This window comes from Erpetoichthys calabaricus, chromosome 7 (genome assembly GCF_900747795.2).
Source record: "Erpetoichthys calabaricus chromosome 7, fErpCal1.3, whole genome shotgun sequence".
NCBI lineage: Eukaryota > Metazoa > Chordata > Cladistia > Polypteriformes > Polypteridae > Erpetoichthys > Erpetoichthys calabaricus.
The window spans coordinates 75,575,519-75,598,050 of record NC_041400.2 but is presented as its reverse complement, the minus strand read 5'-3'; the positions used below and the strand labels follow the sequence as shown (position 1 = coordinate 75,598,050).

The following is a 22,532-nucleotide window of genomic DNA, read 5'->3' as shown; positions in this document are numbered from 1 at the left end:
AGATAGACTAGGATAAGGTTTTAAGTGCAGAAACAGTCCAGGAGCAGTGGAATAGGGTTAAAAAAGTTTTAAGCATGCCTAAATTTGGAATTAACAGGAAATTAAAAAAACTCTGCAGTGGGTTAATAAAGAGTTGAAAAAGAAGGAAAGGAAATATCTGTATAAGGCATACAAGACAAATAATTCCGATGTGAATCTAAGAAGGCAGTTAGAATGGAATATAGCAGATAAGGTGAAAAATGACCAAAGAGGTTTTTTCAGTATTTTACTAGTAAAAGAACAGTCAAGGAGGAGGTGAAGTACATCAGAAATAGTACAGGCAAATTTAAAAATACAGTCAGTGAAATAGCAGATGCTTTAAACTCACATTTTTCAGAGGTCTTCGCGTGTAAGGAAGTGGATAACCTTCCACTGTCAAAAGGGAATACTAAGGAGGCACTGAGTGATTTGGAAATTGTAGAGGGAGAAGTACTGCTCAGATAAAATAGGCTGAAATCAAACGAATCACCAGGACCAGATAATATTTACCCTCAAGCTCTTAAAGAGGTTAGAGGGTATATATATACAGTGGTGTGAAAAACTATTTGCCCCCTTCCTGATTTCTTATTCTTTTGCATGTTTGTCACACAAAATGTTTCTGATCATCAAACACATTTAACCATTAGTCAAATATAACACAAGTAAACACCAAATGCAGTTTTTAAATGGTGGTTTTTATTATTTAGGGAGAAAAAAAATCCAAACCTACATGGCCCTGTGTGAAAAACTAATTGCCCCCTTGTTAAAAAATAACCTAACTGTGGTGTATCACACCTGAGTTCAATTTCCGTAGCCACCCCCAGGCCTGATTACTGCCACACCTGTTTCAATCAAGAAATCACTTAAATAGGAGCTGCCTGACACAGAGAAGTAGACCAAAAGCACCTCAAAAGCTAGACATCATGCCAAGATCCAAAGAAATTCAGGAACAAATGAGAACAGAAGTAATTGAGATCTAGCAGTCTGGTAAAGGTTATAAAGCCATTTCTAAAGCTTTGGGACTCCAGCGAACCACAGTGAGAACCATTATCCACAAATGGCAAAAACATGGAACAGTGGTGAACCTTCCCAGGAGTGGCCGGCCGACCAAAATTACCCCAAGAGCGACTCATCCGAGAGGTCACAAAAGACCCCAGGACAACGTCTAAAGAACTGCAGGCCTCACTTGCCTCAATTAAGGTCAGTGTTCACGACTCCACCATAAGAAAGAGACTGGGCAAAAACGGCCTGCATGGCAGATTTCCAAGACGCAAACCACTGTTAAGCAAAAAGAACATTAGGGCTCGTCTCAATTTTGCTAAGAAACATCTCAATGATTGCCAAGACTTTTGGGAAAATACCTTGTGGACTGATGAGACAAAAGTTGAACTTTTTGGAAGGCAAATGTCCAGTTACATCTGGCGTAAAAGGAACACAGCATTTCAGAAAAAGAACATCATACCAACAGTAAAATATGGTGGTGGTAGTGTGATGGTCTGGGGTTGTTTTGCTGCTTTAGGACCTGGAAGGCTTGCTGTGATAGATGGAACCATGAATTCTACTGTCTACCAAAAAATCCTGAAGGAGAATGTCCGGCCATCTGTTCGTCAACTCAAGCTGAAGCGATCTTGGGTGCTGCAACAGGACAATGACCCAAAACACACCAGCAAATCCACCTCTGAATGGCTGAAGAAAAACAAAATGAAGACTTTGGAGTGGCCTAGTCAAAGTCCTGACCTGAATCCAATTGAGATGCTATGGCATGACCTTAAAAAGGCGGTTCATGCTAGAAAACCCTCAAATAAAGCTGAATTACAACAATTTTGCAAAGATGAGTGGGCCAAAATTCCTCCAGAGCGCTGTAAAAGACTCATTGCAAGTTATCGCAAACGCTTGATTGCAGTTATTGCTGCTACGGGTGGCCCAACCAGTTATTAGGTTCAGGGGGCAATTACTTTTTCACACAGGGCCATGTAGGTTTGGATTTTTTTTTCTCCCTAAATAATAAAAACCACCATTTACAAACTGCATTTTGTGTTTACTTGTGTTATATTTGACTAATGGTTAAATGTGTTTGATGATCAGAAACATTTTGTGTGACAAACATGCAAAAGAATAAGAAATCAGGAAGGGGGCAAATAGTTTTTCACACCACTGTATAAACCCTTGACGTATATTTAGAAAGTCACTGTGCACTGTGGAAATTCCGAAGGACTGTAAAATAGCAAATATTACGTTGTTATATTAAAAGGGTGACCAGGAGGATACAAGCAACTAACCAATTAAGTTTAACATGCATCAGAGGATAAATTAATGGAAGGAATTATTAAGTATAAGACTGAGCAACACATGGCAAGAACAGGAGTTTTACTGAACAGTCAGCATGGGTTCAGAAGAGGGAGGTCATGTTTTACCAATATGGTGGAATTCTGGAGGAAGCAACAACAGGATATGATCATAGTGGAGCATAGGATATTATTTATCTTGATTTTCAGAAAGCACTTGATAAGGTGCCACATGATAGGTTGGGCATGAAACTAAAAGAAGTGGGAGTTCAGGGTGTTGTTTTTAGATGGGTGCCAAATTGACTCAGACACAGGAAGCAGAGGGTGATGGTGCAAGGAACCTTATCAGAATCGGCTGATGTTAAGGGTGGTGTTCCACTGGGGTCAGTATTAGGGCTGCTGCTATTTTTAATATATATGGGTCATTTCATGTAAAATTAACCAATTTTACAGAAATCCCAAACTTCAATCTCAGAAAATTCTGAAGAAAAATATCAGGTGTACCCATGTTATCCAGGAGACACCCTGTAACATTATTTTGATGCAAGATCAATACTTTCAAAAATACAGGTAATTTTTGTGAGTGGAGAGAAATGTCAAATATGACACAGCCTTATTTTTTCATCAGTTTCGTAAGACCATAACTCAAGAATTAAACCACCTAGCAAGCTCAATGTCAAATTTGACACAGCCTTATTTTTTCATCAGTTTCGTAAGACCATAACTCAAGAACTAAACCACCTAGCAGGCTCAAATTTTGCATATTCGTACCTTTATGTGTATAGTACTTAATAAAATCTATGTCTAGTCCAGATGACACCACTTGGTAAGAGCAGACATTCAAAAATGTGCCTCTGCCATGTTTAGGATTTCAGAAAGCATTCTTCTAACTCAGGGGTGGGCAAAGTCAGTCCTGGAGGACTGCAGTGGATGCAGGTTTTTGTTCCAACCCAGTTGTTTAATTAAAAAAAAATCCTTGTCAATAATTAAATTTCATAGTTGGTTAGTGCTTTAACTCTGCCATGTCAAGTCATTCTCATATACTAGATTCTTTTTCCTTTCTAAGGGTATCATCCAAATGGTTTTAAGTGTAAAACAGATGTTTAGTTTTCATTCCTTCACTTTTTTCTCTTCACTTTCCTTCCAAGTATTTAATTAAACCAAATTGTGCATGATATATACAAACAGGTGTAAATGGAAACTAACTAAATGGAGAAATGCTGATTTTTTTTGTCATTTGCATTTTATTGCTAATAAGGAGCAATAAAAACCAAGAATACAACTGTTTAAGACTAAAATAAAAAATAAGGGTTCAAAATCTTAACGAGCAAGACAACTAAAGTGAACCAGAAGTGTTACTTGAGCAATAAGTGCTTCTTACTAAGCAATTGGGTTGGAGCAAAAACCTGCAGCCACTGCGGCCCTCCAGGAATGACTTTGTCCACCCCTGTTCTAACTGATACAACCTGCTGCAATTTTTTCCATGTTTAGATACCTACACAGGGCTTTTCAAAGAGTTATAAACAAAGTTTGACCAGCAGACGAGTCAAATGTGAAAAAATCACTGTGGGTCCAATTTTCACACCAGCTTAATGCACTGTGGGAATGTCTATAGACATTTTCAAAATTATTTTTCCTGTATCCTAAATGGTCCAGTCTTTCTCAAAAACACCTTACTTACTCAAAAAACTACTTACTTATTACTTACTTTTCTTATATGAATCTTTCACTTTATTATTCATTCTAAACATGGGTTAAATTCATCATTTGTCAGTAATGATAATTATCAGGTTCTTCATCACTAACTTGGGTATAGGATTAATGGAAAAAAAAATCAAAGTCAAATTAAGCACAACACATGAACAACAGCTGCTTGATTTATCATTATATACAACACTAGTTATAATGAATGTTAACATCTTGGTATTGCAGCAGTATGAATGTGATCCATTTTTCTGTTTCAAAGTGCAGAGTGTATGATATATTTGTATTTGACAGCAAGATGGTACTGCCTCCCAATGACCATTGTAGGTACACTAAGCAGTGCAATGTCACACTGTAATGGCACCCAACAAATATCATCTCTAGGTCGCCAATGGAAAGACTGTGCAGGAAAGTATGGATGCATGAAACATATCAGAATGTCCCATTCTGCTTCATTCTTGTCACGTTTCACACCAATCCAACATTTTTGATCATACATGTACCCAACATAGCCTCCAATAGGACACTGGTCTAATGTGAGGGATGCATCTGATCCATCAGGAGGGTGATCGTGAGAGGGCAGGATCTCAGCTGCTGCCTCAGTGGTGAATATTCGGGCAGTCAATTGACTATGTTCACCAGACACCCAGCTGACTTAGAGTTTGCCATTTTTTGTAGGGGTGTAAGTGGTACATCTTCTGTAAGGATGTAACAGTGGTATGCTTGAGTACCAGGTACTCTTTTGGCCATGGAGAATCACATTCTCTGTTCAGCAACATGAGATAGGACAGTGTCATTTGATATGAAAAAAAGTTTGACATTTTTGTTAGCTTACTGATTGAAAACTCATTATTGGCACATGGCACATTCAACCTATGTTTAAGATGTAAAGTACACATGAAAGATTTGCATAAGAATAGTAAAGTTTGCGTTTTAAGAAAGAAGAAACAATGTAGAACAAATGAAAAACATTTAAATATTATCTGTACATTCCCACACGCCATAATGTTGCTAAGAGAATGAAATCCAAAATGATTTTTTTGATTTGAGAGGTCTGCTGTTAAGCTCTGATACAGTTACTTTTCCGTTTATTGCTTTTTCAGAAAGCCTATATAGTAATCAGAATAAGGAAAAGAAAATCAAAAGCGTGTGTTGGTTACAAATATGTGTTTCATAGGCCTAAACATAGATAAGCCAAAAACTGAAATTAAATTTTGGTCACATTCAAGGGGCTGCTTTGACCATGCAGGATCATCTAGACCAAATGTTTTAATTTTGTCACATACTATACCAAATTAATGTACCAGTGTGCAAAGTCTGAGCCTGCTCAGTGGTTTAGTTCTTGAGCTACAGACTTCTGAAATGTGATGAAAAAATGAGGCTGGATAAAATCGACACCGCCCTCCCCTTGGTACACTGGCTATACAGGATCTTGAAAAGTACTGCTCTTACATCAAAACAATTTTACAGGGTTTCTCCTGTCTAACATGGGTACAACTGGCAATTTTTCCAGAATTTTTTGAGCCTAAGTGCATGGGACTTTGCTTGATGGAATGACCCATATAAAAAAATATTTGAACAGGAATATAAGTAACAAGCTGGTTATGTTTGCAGATGGACTGGCAGATAATCCAGAATCTGTTGAATCATTACAGAGGTACTTGGGCAGCAAGAAAACTTAGGCATATTTGTGGCAGATGAAATTTAACGTAAGTCAGTGTAAAAAATTACATGTAGGTAGTAAAAATGCTAGGTTTGAATAAACAATGGGTGGTCTTAAAATCGAAAGTACACCTTATGAGAAGGATTTAGGAGTCACAGTGGACTCAGCACTATCAACTTCCTAGACAGTGTTCAGTAGCCATTAAGAAGCCTGGATAATTTTGAAAAAAATCTTTGTTGTGCACAGTTTTAATATAAATTATATTGGAGCTTTGCCTTTTAATGAATAAAATGCAATGACGATTGTGATCTGATTTTGCTTTCTATGGCCTGCTGCATATAGACATGCATTTTAAAATAAACAGGTAATAGTTATCTATGTCGCAGACATAACGCTACTGTGACTTAATGCAGCTAGCTTAGCTTTTATTCACAGACTAAACTATGTGGTTGAGTTTTAGAAGGTTTGTCTGTATAAATATTTGACTTCAATGCTACAACAGTTTGCAAAGTATGCATTTACTGTATATTCAACATCATTACCACTGAAAACAAAATAATACCAAATTATGGATGATTCTCTTCATTTTCTTACTAAAATATGGAAAAAGTATGAGGTGATTTAGGTTCAGTATTACTTACACTTCACATTTTTTTCTGGAGGCTGCTGCCAAAACAGGAGAAAGAAATACATACTTTTTAACCGATGTTGTTAGGGTTTAGACTCCTGAAAATGCGTTCAGTATAGTTGCCTGTAATTAAACCTATGAATGAAGTTCTTCTGATTCTCCAAAGCACTTGCACTTAGGAAAAGTCTCTAAAACGGTTTTTGTGTTATAACCAATTTCAAACAGCAAATGTAACTGAGAAACCTCAGTCTCTGGCAGAGTAAGAGTACTAAATGAAATGCAGTAATTGCCACATTTTTATATTAGTATATGACTGCTCAGATAATCATAGTTAAAATTTTATATGAATAATTGTGCAGATCTAATTTCTTAAAACATGTTTTCATTTTGTCACTATTATTACAGAGTGTAGATTGATTGGCAACTATGGCAAATTTATCAATTTAAAATTAAATCTACATCCCTGCAATAAAGTGTGCATAAAAATGGTCTGAATAGTTTCTGAATTCATTGGATATATCAAGTGAGGGTCATGAGGACTCCAGGGAAAATTAAACTGCTAAGAACTTTCAACCTTATTACTAGATCTTCAGAAAACTAACAAAATAGATTTGACACTATGGAAAACATCTTATTTTTTTAAAAGTTATTTAGATGGAAAGGTTATGTATATAAAATGTAGGATGCCTCATGTTTCTGCTGTCTGTAAGTAAATTAAATACTTAGGATGTCGAATAAAACTCTAGTTTTTTGACTACTAAATAATGATTAGCTGAAATGCTTCACTTTTATAGGTCAGTTCAGCTTAGGTCTCCTATTGATCTTGTTTTAATTATTTACTATAGTGTATACAGATAGTAAAAGTAAGGTGAAGTAATGATTCTTAATGTAGACATATAGAGTGAGCTGCAAGTCGGTGCAGCTTACATGAAAACCCCTTTGAGACTTAACAGGCTGATACATAGCTGTCTTAGTCACATTGGCAGAAGTAAAAGTAAAGCAAAATGTTAAAGAAATACAATCTTGAATTATAAATATCTGGAATAAACATGGAATCTATAATAATAAAAGGCAAAGCCCTCACTGACTGACTCACTCACTGACTGACTGACTCATCACTAATTCTCCAACTTCACGTGTAGGTGGAAGGCTGAAATTTGGCAGGCTCATTCCTTACAGCTTACTTACAAAAGTTAGGCAGGTTTCATTTCGAAATTCAAAGCGTAATGGTCATAACTGGAACATATTTTTTGTCCATACACTGTAATGGAGGAGGCGGAGTCACGTATCGCGTCATCACGCCTCCTACGTAATCACGTGAACTAAAAACAAGGAAGAGATTTACAGCACGAGTCACACGCGGGAACGAAGGTAAATGACGTTAATTTTTGACTGTCTTTTAATACTGTGTGAGCATACATATTAACACATGTGCAATTAAACGTGTGCATTTACGGGGTGATTTCTCATGCTTAAAAGCTCGCCTTTTACTAAAAAGGTAAATGCAAAAACTATTTTCAATCAGTTTATTGAAACGCTCCCGTTAAGGATTGCAATAACATATTCGCGAGATAAAAGAACGAAGTAGGGGGAAATGGAGGAACAGCCGCAAACAGCGAAGAGCAAAAAATTAATTAAACAATTGAGAACGGAGCGAGTTAAGCATACAAGCGTGTTCATAAGGGCAACAAAGCACGGTGTAAAACGTAAGTTTAAATTAAGTTAATAGAAACGCTCCCGCTGCGGATTGCAATAACATATTCGCGAGATAAAAGTTTAATGAGAAGACACGAGGTATAAACGAAGCACACGCCGTGGCGCAACGTTAGGGGCAACAGTTTCAACCATTCTATGATCTGCTTCTCGCAACTGAAAGACGGCACATGGCGGATGTTAGCCGACTTGCTGACCGCAACGTTAGGGGCTTCAACTATGGCGCTGACGCCATATCTCAGTGCCAACAGTTTGCAGACTGTACTTAAAAGACATGCCCTCCTCACTGGACAGTTAAAAACACCAATCAAACTAACGATGACATCAAGTAGTACCCAATCAAAAGTATGAAAGGAGGCATCTTCATAAAATGCGTGTAGGATGATTTGCATGAGACGCTGCTTTAAAAAAAAAATGATAAAAAAAATACGGGATAAATCCCGTCCAGTATTGATTCAAAACGGGACGCGCAATTTCATTCTCAAACGTGGCACGATTCCGTATTTTAAAGGACGGGTGGCAACCCTACAGTGCCAGGTAACCACCCATACAATCAGATTGTGATTCAGACTAGGAATGCAATGAATGTAATTACCCCGATCTACATACAAGGCGAAAGTCTTGCAACATTCAAAGATGATGGTTTGGGATAATTAGTACTTATTAAGTACAACATTGAACATAAAAGAGCTTATGAAGCCTTGAACCGAAAAAAGCAAGATCTCAGAGATCGTAAAAAAAAAAAAGGAGGTAATGTCGTTTTACTCGCTGTAGATTTTAGTGAAACATTACCAGTTATTCCACGAGGGAGACCAGCAGATGAACTCAACGCGTGTTTAAAATCGATGCTTCTCCCACGGTCGGTTATATGTCGCGTGTTCTCGGGTAGGTACACCAAAAAATGTATACATTTAAGCATGTAATGGACAAAGAAAAAATGAGGTATACCCGAAGGCACTGCAGTAGTACTCAATGTAACTTTACTTCTTAAATTTTAATGTTTTACTGTTTAATAATTTATACGCTTCTTATATATTGTTCAAATTCTTTTATGAAAATACCAGTGACAGCGCAATGCACGATAACATGGAGTGAATACACCATACGCATCTGCCCACGGCCGCCCTGGTGTGCGCAGATAGGAGTTGATTCTAAAATAAAATAAACATAAAAAGAGTAATACATTCATCACCCATAAAGCGGATAGCAGACGTGATGTATTATATGTGTACCACATTTCAAGTCAATACGTGAAACGGTTTGCAAGCTACATGTGATTTAAAATCCTGGACAGACCAACGAAAAGCCACGGTAGCAAATTATTGAAGAAGATTTTACTGTTTAATAATTTATATTTATATGAAATGTGCTTCTTATATATTACTTCATATTCTCATATGATAATGATGTTAATGTTGTTTATATTGATTTCTATGTTATTGTAAGTGCATCTATGTGTGTATATGTATGTATGTATGTATGTATGTGTGTATATATATATATATATATATATATAAAAAATATATGTGTATATGTATATATAATATATCTGTATATGTGTGTGTATATGTGTATATGTATATATATATGACAGCAACACTCATAACAATGACAACACAATTACATTGACAATCATGTTACGTTATTTTTAAAATGTTTCCTTTACTTTTTCATAACCTCTTTAACACACTACTTCTCCGCTGCGAAGCGCGGGTATTTTGCTAGTCAGAATATAAAATAAAATTAATTCAGATTTTAAAGGTAATAACAAATTTAGAATTTGTAATGCTTGTAAATGCTGAAGCTCCTGAATTTAATTTGGTTTGCCATAAGAAATGTATTACTTTGTCAGTAATACTTGCCTTTGAATAAGTCAAAAAATCTTAGCCTGTGCATTTTGTTGCCTTTATGTTTGGTTGTCCTTTGTTTCGGTACTGTTGCAAAATGCTCTATTTTAATTATTATTATATTTTTTTGAATAATATCTAACTTTTTTTGTAAGCATTTTATTGATTTTGTTAACATTCTAACCAATTTGATTAACCAAGAAATAAATAAACATTACTAATGTTAAAACCTCTGCTACACTAGTCCTATAACTGGGAATCACAATAAAGAGAAAGATTAGAGGTAAAATCAGAGAAAAGAAAAAAAAAAAGTCTAATTCTTGTAAAAGATGCGGAATAATGAAAGATTCTGGAAATTTCTTCCAAATTACTTAAACTTTCTGTGTTGGAGGGAGAAGTTGTTTAATTTTTAATGTTGGAATGCAGGGTACAATATAAGTCAAATGTTATTGGTATAATTAAAGTAAAATTGTTTTAGTTTATTTTGCAATTAAGGCTGATAATTGCATTTTCTGATATATAAACTTTCCATTCGTTTATCAGTACAACAAAGAAATCTGGTTCCACAGTAACCTCCTTAATAATATTTTATTACTTAAGCACCTTCTGTTTTGCAAAATGCATGTTTCCTTACAAACAGAAGTTTCTTTGGACACTACTCTCCTGAAGAAGAGAGTATGTAAATGTGCATGTTATCTGAATGAAAGTTGCACGCTACAGTGTAATAACAAAATTAATTGTCTGATAATAAAGAAAAAACTGCAAAAATAAATGTTGAATGAAATTATACATACTTTCACAAGCAGTAAAATAATGGTGTTAGGCATAGATAGAATTATTATTGTGTGATATACTGCCGCTGACATTAGACCCATGTAACTACCATATACAGGTGCATCTCAATAAATTAGAATATCATCAAAAAGTTAATTTATTTCAGTAATTCAATTCAAAAAGTGAAACTCATATGTTATATAGATTCATTACACACAGAGTGATATATTTCCAGTATTTATTTGTCTTCATTTTTCTGATTATCAGGTGTACACACCATTTCTGCCCCTTATAGGAATCAAAACCAGCAATATGGTGGCTGGTTCACTTACCTGACAGGGTGAAAATCACAGTATTACATCCATAGGTCTGATCACAATCTGATTATATGGGTGGTAACCTCACAGGTAATACTTGTGGTTGGTTGGCCAGCTGGCAAACATCCTCCATGCCATCTCAGTTGTGGGGGATCTAAAGGTGTGTACACCTGATGAGCACCAAATAGGGCGAATCACGTGTCATGTACTCTTTGTACTGTTTGACAGATACTGTACAGTACTATAATCTGCTTCTTGCAACTGAGAGGGCGTGGTGGTTGTTAGCCGGCTGGCCGACGAACTTCAAGCACTACCTTATAGGTGGCCACACAAATAATCAGATTATGGTCAGACCTATGGATGTATATGTATATTAAACAGACCTTCTTCAGGGAACAAGTAAATGGTCACAACCTACAGATGTTCTGCAGCAATTAAAGTAAATTAAGCTGAAGTTATCTGTGAGTATACATTGAGTCCTACAATATTACACAATTCAAAGGCAATTGGAAACTGGGGCCACGGAGCTTGGAAGCTCAACCCTGTCGGGGGCCGTGGCCACCGCCAGGGGGTGCCTGGATGACCCCAGAGCCCTGGATGGCAGCACTTTCATCACACCAGGAAGTGCTACCGAAAGAGGAACCAAATGCACCTGGAGTGCTTCTGGGAGCCCATGCAGCACTTCTGCCACACCAGGAAGTGCTGCAGGAGGTTCATCGGGGGCGCACCTGGAGCACATCTGGGTACAACATGAAAGGGGCCGCCTCACTCCATTCGGGGAGCCAGAGTCGGGTGGAAGAGGACGGAGCTTGCGAGGAGTGAAGTACAGGCAGCAATAGAGAGAGAAGAAAGGACTGTGAGCATTATTGTTGGTGGTTTGTGCACTGTGTGTTGTGCAGGAATTGTGCAATAAACATCTGTCTGTTTCTGGGCTGAATCTTTCATAAGGTGAACAAATTCAGCAGCATTCACTCATCAATACTGCTGATTTTGGAGGAATGCTATTTTATATTTTTTTGCCAGATTCAATAAATATTAACTACTTTTTAAAATATGTAAGAAAGAAATTACAGTATGATAGACACCCAAGAAAATTATATGATTAATTTTGCACTTATTTGATCAATAATGCAGGAACAATTACTGAATATATTTAAATTAGACATATTGTGCTGCTTACCCATTGTTTGGTTGCTGAGGGTAGGTTACTGTAGGAGCAATCAGTGGAACTGGAGGAGTAGCAAATTTTTTTCTGAAAACAGAGCAAGAGCCTGAGGGAGGAAAAAAAAAATCATCACGTGTTGACCGTATATGGATTTAGTTTTGACCAAGATGCTATTCCTGGCCATGAACTGCGTCATCCCAGTGACAGGGAACCCTGAAAATGTCTAGAAGACCTAGGTAAGAAGAGCTGTAATTCTGCTTATTCCAAAAGACTCTGGACCAACCAAATATGTACCATCTCCAGGACTGCTGTAAACTTAAATCTTTGCTTCTCCATACCATTATCAATCCAAATTGACAGCTAGAGTGCACTCTTTAAAAAATTAGATTATTTGGAGAACCTATAAAATGAGTTGCCCATCTTCTAACTTAAGCAGTTCTTAAGAGGTGCTAACTCACATGCTAGTAACCAAAGAACTCTTAGGCAAACCTTCTTTGGTCAAGACAAAAGAATAATAACCAAAAACTTACCCTTGCAAAGTAAATTTGCTTCTGAGACATATGGAGTGAGATATTGAAAAACTAGGAGATATAAAAAGCAGTTCCATTGATGAAAACTATGGCTTTCAAAATAAAGAAACCATAAGTTGTGTGTTATCTCTTAAAATTAAATGGTTAAAGGATCATTATCCATCAAGAGGGGAGCGAGAGAGGGCCATTTTGGGAGACTTCAAAAGACTGTAAATGAAGACCAGGCAGATTATGCAAGGATTGATGAAGATGAAAAAAAAATGACAGAGAGTGGGTTATACGTCGAAGTAAAACAGGGACTTCCACTAGTGAGGCCAGAAATTGCAAAGTGGTTGAGCCTAAGTAACAATCTGATGAACAAGCAGGTATTCTGAGCCAAGGAAGACTGATATGAAAGCACATTATCTCTTCTGTGTATCATAACATATTACAGATTTTGAAAGCTAACATTGAATATTTGAGATAAGTTTACAAAGCTTAAAGACAACTTTAAATATACATCAAAAATAAATAACTTTTAATATTCTTTAAAGCAGCAGTATTTAGCAGGAACAGATGAACATATTTGGGTAGGAAAATTTACCTGAATTACACATGGAAAGTATCAGACTACAGAAAATTACAGGATGTAAGAGAAGTTACCAAGTGCAGAATTAATAAAAGCAAACAGCCTCACAATAATTAGTCAATAAATAAATAAATAAAAAAAAAACAACAGTAGCAATGCAAAGACAACACAACTGTTTTAGCCTCATTTATAGTCAAAGAAAAATGTTATATGCAGTAAATGTAAGTATTTTTTTCTCGTTTTTCTGTTGGAAGTGGATCGGTGCCACTGAAGAATTTAGTTTGGGAAGACTGATGAAAACATTGATATGACTGATTAATGATGACGCTTTTAAACTGATCTGAGATAGAGTTCACATATTTTATCTTTTTAATACTGATGAAAAGAAAATAAGAAATCTAAGCTAGTAAAAAAAGAAACATTCAGTGAATGATATCCAAAACAAAACTCCAAAAATGGGGAAGGTGTAAAAGTGTAACTGCAAAATTTTAAATCAAAACATTGCCACTAAATGACAAAAAATACCCAATGCAATGAAGTCCCGTATTAGGAACTGTGGCATAAACTTAGCCAAATCTATTTTAGAAGAGTCATTATTAAATTTTGAACATTTCCAGGAACACAATAGGCAACAACAACTAAGGATAAGAAAATGTTAAGGTTTATCATTAAAAAGAGTCTGATGAGTCTCATTATGAGAATGCCGGTGAAGAACAATACTCTGATTTTAAATTGAAATGATGTACCTTCACACTAAAGTTTTCATATCATTTACAAAAGCTTCTTTTTAAAATGGATGAAAAGGCATATGATGTAGATGTTTACCTACACTGGCCATGCGTGAAGGGACTGTGTAATGAAAATCAGATTTCCTTGTGCTTAATGTACTTTCAAAAATGCCATCAGGCACAGGACTCCAACAGCATGATTATAACATTGAAAAGAAAGAAATTCTTTAAGAAACCACAGCAAATTGCCCCGTGTTACCCTAATGTGTTGATCACAACTCATAACATTTTTCAGACATGGCAATGATAGTCTTGTCATTAAATAAAAATACATCAAAACTTAAAGCAACACTTTAAAAGGAAGAAAAGTGATCAGTTTCATGTTTATTTGCGAGAGGACTGATTAAAAGCAGTCCAATGCAATCAGAGTATACAGTATCTTGAATCAAACATTTGTAAAGCTAACTCAATAGAGCAAATAAATAAACAAACTAATAAATAAATGTGTGCACATCTATTATGTTCACTTTACTGCAATGTGCTTTTGTATCTCTGTCCTATATTCTTATAAGCTCGACTACATTCTACACTCGTTCACTTTATTAAGTGCATTTGTTATTAATTTTGCAGCCAAACAACCTTATCCATTTAATATAGAGGAAGACACTTAGCTTTCAATCTTCAATGCCTGTTTAATGTAAAATATTCACCCACAAAGTCTAACACCCCGGAGATGATATTATCGTTGGATGCAAAAAAAGCATTTGATATGGTTGAATGGGACTACCTTTTCACTACATTTGAGAAATTTGGGTTTGGCTCAAACATATGTGCATGGATCAAACTACTGTACAGTATACCAGTCCAGAGGTTTCAGTTTTTTTTTTTTTTAATTTTTATTTATTAATTTTATTGTAATCATTCCATACAAATAGATCAATTTATACAAAAAAGGACTGAAGACAAATCAAACCCCACCCTTGAGAAGGAGAGCATGGCCAAAGGAGAATTGCTTAGGGCTTTTTAATAGGGCAAAGTTAAACAAGGTAAAAAAAATAAATATATATATATATATATATATATATATATATATATATATATATATATATATATATATACTGCGGTGGGTTGGCACCCTGCCCAGGATTGTTTCCTGCCTTGTGCCCTGTGTTGGCTGAGATTGGCTCCAGCAGACCCCCGTGACCCTGTGTTCAGATTCAGCGGGTTGGAAAATGGATGGATGGATGGATGGATATATATATATATATATATATATATATAAAAATAAATGGAGAAGGAAAAGAAATGCGCAAATAATTATTTCTTCTTATTCTAAAATGTTATTGATTAGATCCTGCCAGGTTTTGAAAAAATTCTATACAGATCCTCTAACTGGGAATTTGATTTTTTCCAATTTCAAATAATATAAAACATCGGTTTCCCACTGACTTATCAGAGGAGAGTTAGGATTCTTCCAATTTAACAAAATAAATCTGCATGCCAAACGTGTAGTGAATGCAAACACAGTTTGCTTGTCCTTCTCCACTTCAAGTCCATCTGGAAGAACACGAAACACAGCTGTTAATGGGTTAGGAGGGATTGTGATACCAAGGCTGTCTGAAAGGCACTTAAAAATTTTGGTCCAAAATGATGTTAATTTGGTGCATGCCCAAAACATGTGACCCAGTGAGGCAGGAGCTTGGTTGCAGCGTTCGCAGGTTGGGTCTTGCCCTGGAAACATTTTGGACAGTTTTAAGCGAGACAGATGAGCTCGAGATATAATGTTTAGTTGAATAATTCTATGCTTTGCGCATATGGAGCACGAGTGAATTCTCTGCAATGCTACCTTCCACTCCTTTTCTGATATATTAATTAAGAGATCTTTTTCCCATTGTCCTCTTGGATCTTTGAAAGGAAGGGACTCTAACAAAATTTTATATAATGCGGAAATGGTGTCTAATTCCTCGAAATTGAGCAGTATTTTTTCCAGCATGGTGGAGGGTACGAGATGAGGAAAATCGGGCAGTTTCTGTTTAACAAAGTTTCTAATTTGAAGATAGTAAAAGAAATGTGTAGCTGGGAGGTTGAATTTGGAACGTAATTGTTCAAAGGATGCAAAGATATTGTCTATATAAAGATCTCTGAGCAATTTAATCCCAAATCTTTTCCAGGTATTAAAACCTGGATATGTTTGCGAGGGTTGAAAGAGGTGGTTCTCCTGCAGGGGTGCCACAGATAAAAGATTTTCCATCTTAAATTGCTTTCTAAATTGGTTCCATATTCTGAGTGAGTAAAGCACAATTGGGTTATTAGTATATTTGCGATAACTTGCATTTATTGGAGCGCAGAGCAGGGAGAATAAAGAAGTACTACAGGATTTTACTTCTATTGCGGACCAAGCCTGTGTATGTTCATTTATTTGTGTCCAGGTTTTTATGGCTTGTATGTTTGCTGCCCAGTAATAAAACTGAAAATTAGGTAGAGCCATGCCACCTTCTGCTTGAGGTCTTTGTAGGGTCGCTCTTCAGATATGTGAGTGTTTTGAGTTCCAAATAAATGAGGTTATAGTTGAATCTAATTGCTTAAAAAATTATTTATTGATATATATATATTGGAATGTTCTGAAATAAAAAAAGAAGTTTAGGAAGGATATTCATCTTAACAGCGTTAATTCTTCCGGCTAGAGTGAGATGAACGGTTGACCATCTATTAAGACTTGCTTAATTTTTTCCATACAGACGACAAAATTTTGTTGATAAAGAGCTTTATGTTTACTTGTGATATTTACCCCTAGGTATTTAAACTGATCTGCTATGGTAAAAGGTAGGGTGTCCAATCTAATATTATATGCTTGTGAATTCACTGGAAAGAGTATACTTTTATTCTGATTAATTCTGAGACCGGATATCTTTTGAAATTCTGTAAGTGCTGTTAAAAATGCAGGCACAGTGTTTTCTGGGTCTGATATATATAAAACCATATCATCTGCATATAGAGAAATTTTCTGTTCCAGTCTTTCTCTGATAATCCCCTTTATCTGATAAGAATTTCAACAGTGGACTGCCAGTGGTTCAATGGTGATTGCAAACAGCAGTGGTGACAAGGGGCATCCTTGTCTGGTGCTACGTTCTAGCTTAAAGTAGTCTGAACAAATGTTGTTAATACAAACTGAAGCTTCTGGATTGGTATACAGTAGTTTGATCCATGTACACATATTCGGGCCAAACCCAAATTTCTCCAATGCTGTGAAAAGGTAGTTCCATTCAATCATATCAAATGCTTTTTCTGCATCTAGTGATAATATCATCTCTGGGGTGTTTGACTTTACTGGTGAATATATTACATTAAACAGGCGTCGGAGATTGGAAGATAAGTGTCGGCCTTTAATAAATCCAGTTTGATCCTGTGATATTACCGAAGGCAGCACTTACTCTCAAATATTATAGCTAGAAGGATGGAGAATCTTAACATCATTATTCAGGAGTGAAATTGGTCTGTATGATGCACATTGTAACAAGTAATTATTTTGTTTAGGAAAGATGGTGATTAATGCTTGACGAAAAGTTTGAGATAGAATTTGATTGTCTCTAGCTTCTGTAAATGTTTCCAATAAGAGGGGAGCCAGCTGAGTGGAGAATTTCTTATAAAATTCTACAGGGTAGCCATCAGGGCCTGCTGATTTCCTACTTTGAAGTGACTTTATAGCATCTAGTAATTCTGATAGGGTCAGAGGTTTATCCAGTTCCTCAGCACTTAAAGTATCTATTTGTGGTGTCTATAATGTATCCAGAAATGCATTAGATTGTGTGTTGTCTTCTTTGAACTCAGAAGAATATAAGATTTTATAGTAATCTCTAAATGTGTGCATTATATTTTGATGGTCAATGATTTCTTCTCCATTCGTTTTGGTGATTACTGGGATTGCACTGCGAACTTCTTGCTTGTGGATTTGTTGAGCTAAGAGCTTATTTGCTTTCTCTCCGTGTTCATAGTAATGATGTCTTGACTTATAAATAAGTTGTTCAGTTTCTTTAGTTGTCAAGATGTTGAGCTCTGTATGCAGAGCCTGCCTTTTCCTATGAAGAGCCTCACTTGGACGCCTGGCTTGTTCTTCATCTATTCTAGTAATTTCGCTTCTTAGCTCTCACACTTTCTTGGTTTCTAATTTATTTCTGTGGGAGAGATATGAAATAATCTGTCCTCATAAGAGGGCCTTTAGAGTTTCCCAGTGTGTTCCTGCCGAAACCTCTGAGGGTGTGTTTGTCTCCAGAAGCTGATTTGTTTGGATCTAAATTCTGTGCAGTTCTCGTCTGCTAATAGAAGAGGGTTGAGATGCCATCTGCGAGGTGAGTGTGAGGGGCTTAATGATTTTAGTTCCAAGACTAGAGGGGCATGGTCGGAGATAACAATTGTGTCGTATTTGCACGATTTAATCATAGGCAAGAAATTATCTATACTAATAAAAGGCAAAGCCCTCACTGACTGACTGACTCACTGACTGACTGACTCACTCATCACTAATTCTCCAACTTCCCATGTAGGTGGAAGGCTGAAATTTGGCAGGCTCATTCCTTACAGCTTAATTACAAAAGTTAGGCAGGTTTCATTTCGAAATTCTACGCGTAACGGTCATAACTGGAACCTCTTTTTTGTCCATCTACTGAAATGGAGAGCGGCTCCATGGATGTGGGAGGCGGATTTGCGTAACGCGTCATCACGCCTACCACGTAATCACGTGAACTGACTGTGAACGCAGTTAAGTGCAGCTACTGCGGAAACCAAGCACAGTGAAAACCGTAAGTTTAAATTAAGTTTATAGAAACATTCCCGCCATTTGCAATTCCATATTCACGAGATACAAGTTTAATGAGAGCAGGCAGTCAGCTAAAGAAGGGAATGAATAAATAACTATAATCGTAATAAACGAACAAAAAAATTTAAAAGCAGCACGTGAACTGACTGTGAACGCAGTTAAGTGCAGCTACTGCGGAAACCAAGCACAGTGAAAACTGTAAATTTAAATTAAGTTTATAGAAACACTCCCGCCGTTTGCAATACCATATTCGCGAGATACAAGTTTAATGAGAGCAGGCAGTCAGCTAAAGAAGAGAATGAATAAATAACTATAATCGTAATAAACGAACAAAAAAATACAAAAAGCAGTACTTTGCCGCTGCGATGCGCAGGGATATAAATTAAGTTTATAGAAACACTCCCGTAGGTAACCACCCATACGATCAGATTGGGATTCATACTACGAATGTCTGCAATGTAATTACCCCGATCTACATGCTGTTAAATGAATGAACCACACGCCGTGGCACAACGTTAGGTGCTTTGCCTCTAGCGCTGACGTCCGAGGTTCAATTCCCGTAAGGGAGTGCAGTGAGTGTGTACGCCAGATGAGCCCACAATTACGGCGAAACACGTGTCGCGTACTAGATGACTTTGTAACAGAGTTAAAATTGCTGGAGCGAGAAACTTTTAACTGCCGAGTCATGTCGCGTATTCTCGGGTAGGTACACCAAAAAATGTATACATTTATGCATGTAATGGGCAAACAAAAAATGTACTATACCCGAAAGCACTGCAGTAGTACTCAATGTATCTTTACTTCTTAAATGTTAACGTTTTACTGTTTAATAATTTATACGCTTCTTATATGTTGTTCAAATTCTTTTATCAAAATACCAGTAACAGCGCACTGCACGATAACGTGGAGTGAATACACGTGAAATAAGCATTCATGTTATTTATCCTCTTTCACTGTACATTTACCGTTCGTTTGCTCAGAGGTTGATGCGCTTGATGCTTACTGAGCAGCTCTTCACCCTAGCATCCCGCTGCTTCTCATCTTTCGTCGGCATCTTTTCACGTTAAAACTGATTAAGTTACTTTTTGTATTGTGATAAATTAGTATGTTTTCTTTAATTTTTCAGTTAAGCTGGCACTTAAGTCTTCACTCTGCCTCAACAATGATTAGCGAAGGTGGTAGGGAATGAAAACTGCACCCGTAAGCATCCGCCCACGGCCGCCCTGGTGCGCGCAGCTGTGAGTTCATTCTACAATAAAATAAAATAAAGATAAAAAGACTAATAAAATCATCACCCCAGAAGCGGATAGTAGACGTGACGTAGTATATGTGTACCAAATTTCAAGTCAATAGGTGAAACGGTTTGCGAGCTACAGGTGATTTAAAATCCTGGACAGACAAACGAATAGCCACGGTAGCGTATTATACAAGAAGATTTTACTGTTTAATAATTTATATTTATATACAATGTGCTTCTTATATATTACTTCATATTCTCATATGATAATGATGTTAATGTTGTTTATATTGATTTCTATGTTATTGTAAGTGCTCTTTATTTGTGGAAAAATAAATTTGGCAATTAACAAACTTATTTTATAAATACATTTTATTTTTTTCTCTTGCACTCAGTGAGCGAAGCCACTGGGTAATCAGCTATATATATATATATATATATATATATATATATATATATATATATATATATAAAATATATATATATATATGTAGATATGTACTGTATATACAGTGGTGTGAAAAACTATTTGCCCCCTTCCTGATTTCTTATTCTTTTGCATGTTTGTCACACAAAATGTTTCTGATCATCAAACACATTTAACCATTAGTCAAATATAACACAAGTAAACACAAAATGCAGTTTTTAAATGATGGTTTTTATTATTTAGGGAGAAAAAAAAATCCAAACCTACATGGCCCTGTGTGAAAAAGTAATTGCCCCCTTGTTAAAAAATAACCTAACTGTGGTGTATCACACCTGAGTTCAATTTCCGTAGCCACCCCCAGGCCTGATTACTGCCACACCTGTTTCAATCAAGAAATCACTTAAATAGGAGCTGCCTGACACAGAGAAGTAGACCAAAAGCACCTCAAAAGCTAGACATCATGCCAAGATCCAAAGAAATTCAGGAACAAATGAGAACAGAAGTAATTGAGATCTATCAGTCTGGTAAAGGTTATAAAGCCATTTCTAAAGCTTTGGGACTCCAGCGAACCACAGTGAGAGCCATTATCCACAAATGGCAAAAACATGGAACAGTGGTGAACCTTCCCAGGAGTGGCCGGCCGACCAAAATTACCCCAAGAGCGCAGAGACGACTCATCCGAGAGGTCACAAAAGACCCCAGGACAACGTCTAAAGAACTGCAGGCCTCACTTGCCTCAATTAAGGTCAGTGTTCACGACTCCACCATAAGAAAGAGACTGGGCAAAAACGGCCTGCATGGCAGATTTCCAAGACGCAAACCACTGTTAAGCAAAAAGAACATTAGGGCTCGTCTCAATTTTGCTAAGAAACATCTCAATGATTGCCAAGACTTTTGGGAAAATACCTTGTGGACTGATGAGACAAAAGTCCTGACCTGAATCCAATTGAGATGCTATGGCATGACCTTAAAAAGGCGGTTCATGCTAGAAAACCCTCAAATAAAGCTGAATTACAACAATTTTGCAAAGATGAGTGGGCCAAAATTCCTCCAGAGCGCTGTGAAAGACTCATTGCAAGTTATCGCAAACGCTTGATTGCAGTTATTGCTGCTAAGGGTGGCCCAACCAGTTATTAGGTTCAGGGGGCAATTACTTTTTCACACAGGGCCATGTAGGTTTGGATTTTTTTTTCTCCCTAAATAATAAAAACCACCATTTACAAACTGCATTTTGTGTTTACTTGTGTTATATTTGACTAATGGTTAAATGTGTTTGATGATCAGAAACATTTTGTGTGACAAACATGCAAAAGAATAAGAAATCAGGAAGGGGGCAAATAGTTTTTCACACCACTGTATATGTGTATATATATGTAGATATGTAAATATATATGTGTATATATGTGTCTGTGTGTGTGTATATTATATATATATATATATATATATATATATATATATATATATATGTGTGTGTGTGTATGTATGTGTGTATATATATATATATATATGTATCTGTATGTATGTATGTGTATATGTATATATGTATATGTGTGTGTGTATGTATGTGTAGATATATGTTGATATGTGTGTATATATATATATATATATATATATGTAGATATGGATGTGTATATGTAGATATGGATGTGTATATGTAGATATGTATATATATTTATATATTTATGTGTGTGTGTGTATATATATATATATATATATATATTATATATATGACAGCAACACTCATAACAATGACAACACAATTACATTGGCAATCATGTTACATTATTTTTAAAATGTTTCCTTTTCTTTTTCATAACCTCTTTAACACACTACTTCTCCGCTGCGAAGCGCGGGTATTTTGCTAGTTATCTATAAAAAAATAATCAATTCTTGAGTAGCTATGATGCACTGGTGAGTAGAATGAATATGTTCTTGAGTTTGGGTTAAGAAACCTCCAGGGGTCTGATAAGTTGTGGTCAGTTACAAACTGTGTAATTGTCTTTGCAGTGTTAGATGTCGTCCCCCCTGTGACGGGGGTCCTTTCTAAGAGTGGATTTAAAACACAATTTTTTGCAATCACCATTGATCCACAAAATACTGTGCCTGCAGTCCTAA

General features: G+C 36.2%; 1 protein-coding gene across 3 annotated transcripts in view; it reads right to left on the bottom strand.

Moving 5' to 3' along the window:
• The window catches only part of kiaa1328 (KIAA1328 ortholog), a 427,478-nt gene that overhangs the window by 73,430 nt on the left and 331,516 nt on the right, over positions 1–22,532 (bottom strand). For all 3 annotated transcript variants that reach the window (XM_051930087.1, XM_051930086.1, XM_051930088.1), the window contains one exon: positions 12,130–12,220. In XM_051930087.1, coding sequence (XP_051786047.1) covers positions 12,130–12,220 — 91 coding nt within the window. The remainder of the gene's footprint in view (positions 1–12,129; positions 12,221–22,532) is intronic.